The sequence below is a fragment of the Notolabrus celidotus genome, chromosome 22 (assembly GCF_009762535.1).
Source record: "Notolabrus celidotus isolate fNotCel1 chromosome 22, fNotCel1.pri, whole genome shotgun sequence".
NCBI lineage: Eukaryota > Metazoa > Chordata > Actinopteri > Labriformes > Labridae > Notolabrus > Notolabrus celidotus.
This window is the reverse complement of record NC_048293.1, coordinates 2,906,888-2,919,328: the sequence shown is the minus strand read 5'-3', so window position 1 is coordinate 2,919,328 and position 12,441 is coordinate 2,906,888. Positions and strand designations below refer to the sequence as shown.

The 12,441-nt window shown below is 40.3% G+C and overlaps 2 protein-coding genes across 4 annotated transcripts in view; one reads left to right on the top strand and one right to left on the bottom strand.

The window, feature by feature from the left end:
- Positions 1–2,000: 2,000 nt before the first annotated feature.
- On the top strand, positions 2,001–8,256 carry vsnl1b (visinin-like 1b). Of its 3 annotated transcripts, none has more exons than XM_034674796.1 (4): positions 2,001–2,315; positions 4,096–4,262; positions 4,415–4,630; positions 6,036–8,256. In XM_034674796.1, the coding sequence occupies exons 2-4, from the start codon at positions 4,101–4,103 to the stop codon at positions 6,231–6,233; spliced, it is 576 nt and encodes a 191-aa protein (XP_034530687.1). In that variant the 5' UTR covers positions 2,001–2,315; positions 4,096–4,100; the 3' UTR covers positions 6,234–8,256. The 3 variants fall into 3 exon arrangements, with proteins under 3 accessions (XP_034530687.1, XP_034530688.1, XP_034530686.1); XM_034674797.1 differs by lacking the exon at positions 2,001–2,315 and adding an exon at positions 2,463–2,667 and having other exon boundaries at positions 6,036–8,243; XM_034674795.1 differs by lacking the exon at positions 2,001–2,315 and adding an exon at positions 2,781–3,853 and having other exon boundaries at positions 6,036–8,243.
- smc6 (structural maintenance of chromosomes 6) overlaps positions 8,073–12,441 on the bottom strand; it is an 18,206-nt gene continuing 13,837 nt past the window's right edge. The window contains 6 exon segments of the mRNA XM_034675402.1: positions 8,073–9,142; positions 9,319–9,443; positions 9,535–9,687; positions 10,520–10,625; positions 10,716–10,841; positions 11,403–11,548. Coding sequence (XP_034531293.1) covers positions 9,070–9,142; positions 9,319–9,443; positions 9,535–9,687; positions 10,520–10,625; positions 10,716–10,841; positions 11,403–11,548 — 729 coding nt within the window. The 3' untranslated portion in view covers positions 8,073–9,069.

The window sequence follows — 12,441 nt, the reverse complement described above, 5'->3', positions numbered from 1 at the left end:
ATGAAAATATCTTTTAGGGGGTCATTGTCCTGAAATTTATTTTGGCTTTGTCATCATGAGGACTATTGACTTGTTGGTATATCTATCTCTGAATATTACCTGAACATAACCTTACTGTGGATCATGTATTCATTTAAAATATAAAAAACAGAGCTCAACATGTCACCTGAAACAATGACATTAAGGAGTTGACATTCACAAAACTATATTAATTTCATGCTGTCCAAGATTAAGAAGAGAAAATGAATACCACTATCTGACAGATAATACGAAGCTAAAACCAGAGGTGAGTTAGCTTAGCTTGGCTTTTAGATTGTTTAACCTCCACAAATCATAGGGTGTAAGATGGACACAAGGGTGTTTTGGGGCTATGCTTAGGACAGAAATAAGTGCTGGTATCTCTCGTATTGACTTGTTGGTGTGTGTATCATTGTGGCCAGTATGAGAAAGTCAATAGTATTGCATTCTAAATTTCTATAGTTACTAAAATATACCAGAAAATCATTTATCAACAAACATTTATGAAAAACTACTTCAACTCTCCATCTCTGCATCCCCATGCTCCTATTTAAAACACAGTCAAGTGAGCTTCATGTAACATCGACAAAGGGTGTGAGTGTCACCTTGTGTGCCATGGGTATTAAGATGCTTTTATGAATCGCCAAGAGAAACTGTAATATGGAGAGGACAGGAAAGGGTAAGAGGCTGGTACGAAATCCCAGTATGCTGAAAAAGTTCTGATACGCCACAGGGTTACATTTCGATGTAGTGGTACTGCAAACCAGAGCATACTGGACCACTTAAAGCACTGTTCAGGGGGCTGTGACTTCCTACATCACCCATTGGATAAGCCAGGCTGATAGCTTCCCTTTGTTTTAGCCATAGACTGTATGAAATATGGATGTAGTGTCCGTGACGTCACCCATCTGTTTCTGAAGCGCTGTTTTGAAGCCAATCACTCGGCGGCAGCCATATTGCTGCTGTCGAACAATTGTGACGAAAAGAGGCGGGCTTTGAGCCTCCTAGCCAACAGCTACAGTGTTCCCACCTGTCAATCAAGTCAGCTGTGCCTCTCATTGGAAGACTTGTAATCTTAATAACTTCGAAATTGCAGCGTTAGAAAAAGATTCATCCCCGTACAGTGTGTGCCGATCGAGAAATGAGCTATCCAGACTACACTCGTCTTTTGAACCAGGCTGTAAACATGTTTATTTCTGCTGTAAAGATCGGCTTTTTTGAATTGGTGTGTATGTGGTTTCCAGTACTTCCGGAGCCAGCCTCAAGCGGATCCTCCATGAACTGCAGTTTTTTAGCACTTCCACATTGGACTCATATTTTTAGACCGGAGGTTTGCGCTTGGTTTTAGCCTATATGCTAAGTAAAGCTAACTGGGTGTGCCCCAGTATGTTCACATGTGAAAGTAACACTGATATTTTCACTCAACTCTTGCAAAATGTCAATAGAAAATATTGTTGTATGTTAAATATGAAATATGTGAAATACACATAAAGCAAAGTGACTAAGTAGCGAGAATAAAACCTTGTGCTTAGGATCAATCTTAGGTGTTGGATTGTCTAACTCAAAAATGAAAATGAAATACACACTATTTAACAATAAAACAGAAACAAATCAAAAAGATATTTAAACTGTACTTTAAGTGTATTTCTACTCTCTTTGGAGGGGTGGGGGTGGCCCTGCACACATTGGAATTATGGCTTTGTAGAGGCCCTGGTTGGTCATTATCAAGCCTTGGTTTTATACATGATGACTGCACTTTATTCTTAGAAGCAGAATCTAATGGCCATAGGACTGATACATTTCATCCCCTTAATGTTTAGAATCCAATTCCTGATTAGCAGATTTATTGTAAGACAGACGCAGCTCACATATCTTGAGCACAATTTGTCCACACAACAATCCTAAATAATTTCCTACGAATAACATTTCAGGATGATCATCCTCCTCATCATCATCACGATGAAGGATCTTGTTAACGTGACAGGCTCCAGCTGAACCCAAAGCGAGCAGCAGAGCATCAGTGAACTTATGATCAGGCTGTGATGCACACGGGTGACGCTGCGCTCCTGTAGTCGCATAACCAAAGACTGGCGTGGGATCGGTCCCTGCTGCGCCTCATCTGGAATAACGTCGGGAAAATCCAGAAATTTCATTAGCGGGTGTTTTTTAAAGGAGGCGAGCAGTGTTGAAAATAATCCCTTTTGGGCAAAACGTTTCCATCGGAAGGCGGTTTTCTGTACTTTGCAGAAGCCAGAGCAGATTTATTCCGATAATCACCAAATATAGGCTGTAATAAGGTAAGAAGAAACTGCCTGCACATGTTCATGTCATGTGTTATGTGTCACTATTAGGTAATAGATGCAGTGAATGCTTTATTTGAACGTGTCACGCATTATTTTTCACATTTTGTTTCTGTTTGAATGCATGGGATCGAGTAGAGGGGCTTGCACACGGGCACCTGCGCATCCCTTAAAATAAAACCCCTGCGTTTTGCCTGGAAACAAGCAGAAAACAGAGAAAAGACAGAAAGGGATTATTTGACCATTTGACGAAATGTCATCGAGGATGGCGCAATTAATTGGCGTTAGGTGCCTCGAATGTGGCTCTGTGGTGGCACCGATGGGAGCCTACTTGCATTTTAAAAAATAGGTCTGGTTGGTTATGAAATTTGGACATGTTTTTTTTTTTTTGTCGCCCCAATGCGCATGCAAAGATGTCATTAGCAGCGGGATGGTGGGATCTAATCTGAGAATGCTCTCACTGCGTCGTTTCCATCGGAATGCAGCAGCAGCGTCTCCCTCTCTGCTCTGCACAGCTTTAATAGCGTTAACTCGTATGCCATTGCCCAAAGCGTGAAATAAAACAGCATCTGGTGGCCTCTATGTGGTCAGAACGAGTCATTCATACCCGTGGCCTGTGTGTTATGAGGCGCATTTTCCTAAATTACAAACAAACGGCGCAGTCTCACACTGTCGAGACGGGTTTTTTTTTAGCTCATGGCTTCGTCAAACAATTTCGTTTTGTCATCTTCCTTGCAAAATGTTTGTCCTCAAGGTCATTCACTGCCGCCTAGTTTAGAGACTAACCCCTCCATCAGATCCTACAATTAACAGGCAGGCTCAGCGGGACAGGTTGTGTGGCAAGCAGCGGGTGCATATTAAACACTGTGGTTTGCACCGATTTTGGCTGCGGCGCATATTTCTGCTGTTTGTTGTGTGAAGGCCTGAGCCAATGCAGTGTTGTGTGTGGTGGAGCTGCTCAGCCTGCTGTCATGCTGCTGCTGCTACTGCTGCTGCTGCAGAGATGTGGACCATATGTTGGTCTCAAGTGGGTACCTCAATGTATCTTGTTCAGTCAGAATGATGCAAATGTTACCCTGCTGTCTTCACTGTTTGATTATGTGTTGAGATTTGGTGCATTTTTTTGCCACTTTATGTCATTTGCTACATCATGAGTCAATAATTTATGAATGTGGGACTTGTGAGAGGCGGCTCTGGTGTGGTTGCTCAAGCTGCCATGATGCCTACTGAGGCCCTTCAGTGTCACAATAATCTGCTTTGATTAGTCTGCGCATCGCCCACAGCTGGCTCAAAAACTATACCATATGCAGAGCAGAGTGTTATAAGCTTTATTCCATCCAGATTACTGCAAGTGGACTATGTGCTCCTGCACTGTTCTCACTGTCTGTGGATTTACTGCAGCAGGGGCCTCTCTTACAACCAAGCACAGGCTTTGTTGTCATTGTCAGATTATAGAACAGTGTTTGCAGTGGAAACTTGATAGTGGTGGATCGAACATTTGATGAACTGGATCTGCTCTGACAGTTACGATCCAGGTCAGTGCCACCCGGGCCAGAGACTGGCACAAGCAGGATGCGGGGACAGAAATAGAACAGAAGCACCAGGGAAATATTTGCAGCCTAACTTCTCTCTCCCTGAAAAACACTTGAATTTTCTCTCTGTGCTCATGCTTAATGGTGAAATAAAAAAGGGCAGTTTTCACGCTGTGGAAGAGATTTTTATACTGCCATCGCTCAAGCATAGATAAATGCATTATTCACGTGTTCTTGCACCACAGGAACCATGGGAAAGCAGAACAGCAAGCTGACTCCTGAGGTGATGGAGGATCTGGTGAAGAACACAGAGTTTAATGAACACGAGCTGAAGCAGTGGTACAAAGGCTTCCTGAAAGACTGCCCCACTGGCAGGCTGAATCTGGATGAATTCCAGCAGCTTTATGTCAAGGTTTGTGTCAAACCAATGCCTTTTCATCACCTCCTACATTCACATCTATCAGATCAGTCGTCTGTGATATGCCATGGCTACTTTGCATCATAGACTGCTGCTTTTGCTACTTAAGTCTTGAATTATTGAACACATCTCTCTCGCATTTGCAGTTCTTCCCTTATGGTGATGCATCCAAATTCGCACAACACGCCTTCAGAACCTTTGACAAAAATGGAGACGGCACCATTGATTTCCGAGAGTTCATTTGTGCTCTGTCCATCACATCCCGTGGCAGCTTTGAGCAGAAACTCAACTGGGCCTTCAACATGTACGACCTGGACGGTGACGGCAAAATCACCAGAGTGGAGATGCTGGAGATAATCGAGGTGAGGGATTATCAAGTCATTAAGCTCTGCCTCATCAGGGGACTGGTTCTGTTATCTTTTGCTGTTATCAGCCCCCTGCACACCTGCAGTGCCCCGAGTTCAGTTTCCCAGTGACATAACTGCAGTGCTATTGAATTGCATTGTCCAATTTCTGGGAATGCTATCAGGGTAGTAAATCTGATATGTCCCAGTGAGAACAGCATTGGCAATTTCTGTAGTGATAAATGTGAAGTGAGAGCTTCTTTATCTGTACTTTCCAACCTTGTTTGGCTGATAAAGCTATACACGCTGTTAGATTGAATCAAATACCACTTCATCAGCACCATTGGTCTTGTTTCATAAGTGCTGTAATGAGTGGATTATAGGGAAGATGTTATTTAAAACTAAAATCAGTTGGCTAATTGTTTTAATCAGTCTTTTCATGCTGTGTTTGGGTTCCTTTGGTCAACCTTGCATTTATTACTTGTAGCTCATTTCAACACTTAATTCATTAGTCTACTTGAATCAAATCCAGCCTCTCAGTCTCTGATGTTATCTAACAAATTTGTCTTTTTCTCTTTTAGCATGCATTTCCAGATATGTCCAGCTTTTAGCTAACAATTGAATGCTTAGTGTTTACTCTAAGTAATCAATTTAAACTAGTGAAACTTTTTTTACACTTGAATTTGTACTCTTAAATCATATCTAAAGGTAATAATTTCAACTATTTATTTGTGGCTTTTAGCTAACAATTCGAACCATTTTGTATTTCCCATTAGCCTTGAGTTAGCAAACACTTTAAGCTAATATCTTTTATAACTGTTTATGTTTACTTTAGCTTAAAAAAAAGTGACAATCTTTGGATATTGAACTGTTTATCATCCCATGTGGCCAATATTTTCAGGTGTGAATTTGTTGTTTTAAGCAAACAATTATAAAAATGTATTCTTTAGTTTGAGCTAATAGTTTAAACTACTTCCTCATTTAGTTTACAAATTACACTAAATATTTCTTGCATTTAGCTCACTACTTTGACTTAATGTCCTTCAACAAGTTTTCTTTACATTCCTAATACCACTGTAAAGTCTTTTTGTGTGTCGATTAGCTCAGTTTGATTTGGAGCTAATGTTTTTTTTAATGTACAATAAGACTCACACCTACTTGCAATCCTATTTTTCTAAGCATAAATGTGAAGAACTTTATTTTTGAAGTGCTTCAAAAGTCAGTTCAAAGTTCAGAGTTCAGATAAGGAGAATTAATTTGCAAAGCTCTCCACGCATCACAAAACAGCCCCCAGGTTATGAGTAGCACTTGCTGTGAATCACTGATCTACATCTTTATGAACAAATGAAAAACTGTAGCTATGCTTCACTGAGTTACATAAGAAGCAGTCCTGTGCTAATTTCTCACTGCAACTCACCCACAGGCAATCTACAAAATGGTGGGCACTGTGATCATGATGAAGATGAACGAGGATGGTTTGACACCAGAGCAGAGGGTGGACAAGATCTTCAGCAAAATGGATAAGAACAACGACGACCAGATCTCATTGGAGGAGTTCAAAGAGGCGGCGAAGAGCGACCCGTCCATTGTGCTCCTGTTGCAGTGTGACATGCAGAAGTGAGCCCTCCCTGCTCGCTCCTCTTCCCCGTCTGTAATCCACACACTCTGGACAGCAGCACATGTTTTAATGTCTCATTAGGTTCTCTGCCATTTCCACAGGAAAAAAACAATGCTTGGACTATTTTTCAATGGACTCGCTTCTTGTGGTTGTATGCATGAGAATGTCAAATGCTGAATAATTTTGAATATAGCTATAAGATATCATACATTTCTATTTCGAAACATGCCAACGTGATTTGTGCACAGTAACCCTATACATTCTCATTCAACCCTAGCTTGTATATCAGTGGAGCACTGCATTAAATTATGTTCCTGCAGTATTTAGGATCCCCAGTGTTCACTGCTGCAACTACTGTACGCTTTACATAATAGTAACAAAACAATAATTCCTATGATAATTGTAACTGTCTCTACTATCCAGACTTGTTGAGCTCTTGGAGAATAGAGAGGCTCCTGTCTGTTCCAGATGTTTTCACATGATGGAACCAAGAAGAGTAGGTTCTTTGCATGCATATATTATGTGTCAAAAAATATAATCTCTTACCTTTTGCATCTTTAGGTGGTTATAAAAGAGAAACCCTCCGGAATTCATTTAGTATTGTTGCATGGGATGTACAGTATGTGACTCATCAGACTCTCATTGTTCACCTCCAGTAACGTGGGAGCATGCTTCCCTCCATTTGAAACACGTGTATGTGTGACACTTGAGTTTTTTGGAGTATATTTGGGTTGCAGTTGTGGGCTAATCTCTGAGGAAGAGCTTTCACGTTGACGTTGTGTTCTGTTTTGCTTCAGTGACTTCTAGGATGAGCAGAAATATATATAAATGGAGCAGCTTTTCTTTATGAATTTACAGTACTGCCGCCGCTTTAACTAGAGGAAATTACCGCTGTCATTAGGCACAGTACTCATTCATTATTCCCCACAAATGATCCAAATTGGCTTCTTATACCGGCTGCTTCTTTGACTTAGACTTAAATGACTTAACTCAGTACATATCAACATGTTTACAAGAAAGAAAGCACTGCAAAATGAGTACAGTCTTGGCTTTTGACCTTATTGCTGGGAGCTCACTCTCTTGGCTGGGGACCTTATGAGAGGAGCGCCACTTCCAATGCAGCAAAAAGGGGTTCAAAGAGCCTCCTATATGTTTACTGGACACACTGCATTCCTACTTAAAAAAACTTTTTTGTAAGGAGAAACTTTTTATTGAAAGGTCTCATCTTCGAATCTATTCCGTTTGCAACAATCATTAAAGATGCAGGACCCTCAAGAGAGGTGTTTGACAAAGCTGTTGAAAGAGCATTTCAGAGTGCAGGATAACTGAGTGATGAAGATGGTTTCAACGTGTTGTGGAAATTCTCTTTCAACAGTTTTGCTTCCCGATTTTTAGGCTATGCAAGCACGGACCGAGAGTCTGCTTGTAGTCCACTTACAGTAGTGGAGGTTGCAGAAGCTTTTCACTGTTCTGTCTATAACATAAACTGAAACCAACCCTCACACTATTAATGTCTACATTTATTTATACATTTCAGTCCAGTCACTGATTCAGATTCTTTGTCTAGTAAATGTTTATATCAAATATGAAAAATCATAATACAAGTGACTGTATTCTTTTATACATGTGGCATGTGTTGCACCCAAAAATAATTCTGTAGTGATTAAAATGAATAAACCATCACCAGGCTTTTTCAAAAGACACAGTGGAGCAGGTGTGATTAATGAGAGTAAGAGCTGCAGACTTAGAGTGTGTTGATGCGGATGAACGGATGGAACGCCTGAATTAATAGCTGATTGAGTGTGCCTAAAAAGAATGAGGGACAGAGAAGTGTTCAGGTTTTCAAAGAGGTGTATTGTAACGATGGTTTTGCAGCAACACCAGATACATAATTGCTGTGGTGTGGTGTGGTTTTAAAAAGGGAGAGGACTAAACAGAGCTAATGTTTGTGTCACAGAGATCAAAGACGATCAGTTTGAGTCACTCAAGTCAACTTTACCAATAAATTGTCTTTTGTGGGAATACTAACACTGTCAAGTCGAGTCATGTTTGCAGAGTGAAGCTGTTTCTGTCTGGTACCGAGTTCCTGAGGTAAAGCTGCTAACACGTTTCAGTACAACATATTTAAAGATTCCATCCATTTCAGAAAGATAGAAGGAAAATAACTCAGGTGGTAAACAGCATTTCAATAAATAGTTGTTTAAGTATTCCATTCGAGCACATATAAGTTAAAAAGGCTGACCTTCAGTGGAAGACATGTCGCTTTCAGAACACAAACAACACAATTTAAAGACTGCAATCTAGCTATGAATGTGCAAGAAAAGATCGCACAACCTTCAACACAACCAACCTCCTGTGCTGCTTTTAACATCTGAACTATTCACAACATTTGTTTGAGAACTCAAAATAAGCTAAATGATTCTCTGGTGATTTTCTGTTTTAGCGTTGTGGCCGTAATTAGACCTGTCTTTCCAGATCACACCCTCTCTGATCTAGACTCCACTCTGCAGCAGGTTATCATGCAAGCAGAGGCCAAGAATGAGACACGGGTAAATACCTGTACTTCACCGGTCCAAAACTAACAAAATCCAAGGAACTGCACGCCCAAAATGTTTATAATGAATGACAAATATTCAAAATACTAATACCAAGAATGACAGTCTAGCTAGAGGCTTATAGTCACTGCTACATACTGGACAAACATATATACTGATGAACTAATTAACTCTGACGTCCCAGAGAGTCCAGAAACATAAAAGTGAAAGACACAAAAACTATAATTAATTAAATATTAATATGCACATAAACATTCCTTATGTTTCAGTCTCTGGAGCTCACTTCAAACATCCTCATCCTCACTTTCGCTCTGAACTCTTTCTGGATCCTGAAGCTGGTGGATTTTTGATAGATTGCTTAAAAGAAAATCAAACAGTAGGTGGGGTCTCATTAGTCATTAAATATTACTGAAACAGTGAATAAAGTCCTTTTAAATGCAGAAAGAGATAACAGAAATTTGCTTAGTACGCACAAAAATATAGCAGCTTGAGCATCAAGTGTGAAAGCACACTTCAGTCTTCATTCAAGAAACATAAATGTTGATTTGGAGGTAGAAAGACAAACATTAAGTGGAGTGATGAGGATAAACTGTTGGAGCTGCTGCCGCTGCGACAACTCCAGCAGGAGATCCAGACCAATCCTTCAATAGTGCATATCCTACATGAGCAGTAAGTAACGTAATTACTGTTCAGTTGACATTGAAGTTGAATAAACTGCATTGATGTTTCTAATGTTTCTGTGTGCTCACCATGCAGATGTCGAACTCATCGAGACATCTGAAGGCCGACTCTGTGATCTCCCACAGGGAGAGCATGAAGCAAAGAGTGGAGAAGGAGCACTCACCGCCTGACAGCGCCCTCGTGTCACTCATATCATCATCCTCTCTGCCCGGAGGCCTAACCTTAACATGAAAAGGTTTGACATGTACCTGCATGAAGTATTTCAACTTAAATGGATTGTTTTTAAAGAAGGGATAGTAGGTGGCTGTTTTAGCTAAGATTGTTTTTAGCATCATGTGACATTATATGGAAATTATATGGAAGGAGGAGAGAGGAGGGATGATATTGATTCAGTTTTGCTAATCTGATATGATTTTGTGAGACTGTGAATCCATAAAAATATAGAATTTAACTTTTTTTTACACTAAAGAATGCACAAAAAACATCCTACAAAAAGGACTTCCTTAACCCTCCTGTTATGTTGCGGGTCAAATTGACCCTTTTAATGTCTACTTTAGGCATTAAATGCCTTCCAAACCGGCTAAATGCAGCATCAAAATCTGGGCAGCATGTGACAGAAGAGGTGTCTCGTATTATTTTATCAACATCACTTCATAAAAATAAAAAAAATCTAAATTTGAAATAAAATAAACAAAAATCTTTGTCATGTAAAACTATTGTATTTATATTTAGGTCTTTCCTATGTACATTAAAAAAGTTGTATCATTAATTTGAATGAAAAACGAGTGAGTTATCCTCATTGAACCATGATCTGTGAGAATTAAAGAACACCAGTGGACTAAATCTTGATTGAAATGGTTAGTAAAGAGTTAAAAATGTGATTACAAAAAATGTGTATTGGGATTTTTTGAGGTTCTGACACTTCTGGATAATTAAATATGCCCCAGGTCAAATTGACCCAGGAACATTATTGCTGTTCCAGAGAAACGAACATAACAGGGGGGTTAAGGAAACTTAATAATTCATTCTTATTAAAAAAAAAACAAGACTTACTGAGATTGAGAGCGTCTCCTTGCTGTGACCAAAGATGGTGGAGCCGCAGCAGTTCATCTTGATCAGAAAGTTATTGAAGTATAACTTGCATCTGCTGGAGAAGGACCTAGAATCAGAATCAGTGGAAATAGAATTAGATCACAGAAGCTGCTATGTATTCCTGCATTGTTTGGAAACTCAGTAGATCATAATTTACCTCTGCCTGACTCTGTACCTGTTGTTCCTGTCTGACATGATGTTACTGACATCATCGATGAACTTTCACAGATCTCTCACTTGGTTTGTTTTCAGTCTGTAGAGAGCGAGGGCCTCAGCGTACTCCCTAATGAGGGCACAGGACAGAAAACAGCCCAGCCTCAATTTTTCTTATTGCAGAATAAGGCCACAAGATGATTTAGTGATGGCCAACGGGCAGATCAGATTAAAGTATCCAGTTGAAAAGACTCTTGAGTGGAAGAGGGAATCTCAGAGGATGGGTTGAACCTCAGCAGGCACACATATTTTTGTCGTTATTGAATAACTACAGATGAAACTCAGAGACATGGTGAGGTACGCTGATGTAAAACAGCTCTAACAAAAACACTCAAAAGTATTGCTTCAGAATTTTCTGTAATGTTAATTAGCTGTTTAGCTTAGCTAGCCTCATGTGCTTATTTATGTATGCTTTGGTCATGAGTGAAAATATCTTTTTTCAGATTGTTTCAAACCCTTTAGTCAGCTAAAAGTAGACATTAAGCACCGCAAGAATACAGAAATACAAATCAAAACTCCTACTGAAAAACTGCCGCCCACCTGCTTGTGAGGTTCAACCATTACCTTTACTTGTCCCCAGAGCCGCTCCGCCTCTGGGAGTTACTTTTTCAGAAAGTCTCTGATTTCTCACCTGACCACTTGCTCCTGCTCTCCGTGGCAGCTCTCCCACACTTTGATTTTCTTCTTCAGTCGAGGGATTTCTGTGTCGATGCTCTCAGTGCTGCCGGTCACCTGCTGCCTCTCAGGGCTGATCTCTGAGACTTTGACCACGCATTCCTGTCATCACATGTGAGCTCTGATCACAGCCTGTCAGGTTGTAGTGGACAGAGCTACAACTCTCTGGAGGCAGTTAATCACCGCTTAGGTTGAGCTTAATAACTGTTAACTGATATGTGTAGTTCCTTATAGCTGGAGTGCAAGGGTAAGCGTTGTAGCCTTCAATATATGCATGAGATGAGTGAAAAACATAGATGTGCATATATACAGGTGCAGCTCAAAAAATTTGAATATCGTGAAAAAGTTCAGTATTTTTTGTCACTCAAGTCAGAAAGTGAAACTCATACATCATATTGATTCATTACACATAGAGTGACATATTTCAAGCCTTAATTATTGTAATTTTGAAGATTATGGCTTACATATAATGAAAACCCAAAATTCAGTGTCTCAGAAAATTAGAATATTGTGACAAAGTTCAATATTGGAAACTCATGGTGTCACATCTGAATCAGCTAATGAACTCAAAACACCTGCAAAGGTTTCCTGAGACTCTAAGCTCTCAGTCTGGTTCAGTAGGGACACTATCATGGAGAAGACTGCTGACTTGACAGATGTGCAGAAGACCGTCACTGACACTCTCCACAAGCCACAAAAGGTCATTGCTAAAGAAGCTGGTTGTTCACAGAGAGCTGTATTCGAGCATATTCATAGGACGTTGAGTGGAAGGAAAAAGTGTGGCATAAAAAGGTGCACAAGCAACAGGGATAACCACAGCCTGGAGAGGATCGTCAAATAAAATCCATTCAAGAATGTGGGAGAGCTTCATGAGTGGACGCTGGAGTCAGCGTATCAAGAGCCACCATGCACAGACAAATCCAGGTCCTGGGCTACAAATGTTGCATTCCTTGTGTAAAGCCACTTCTGAACCAGAGACAACGTCAGAGGTGTCT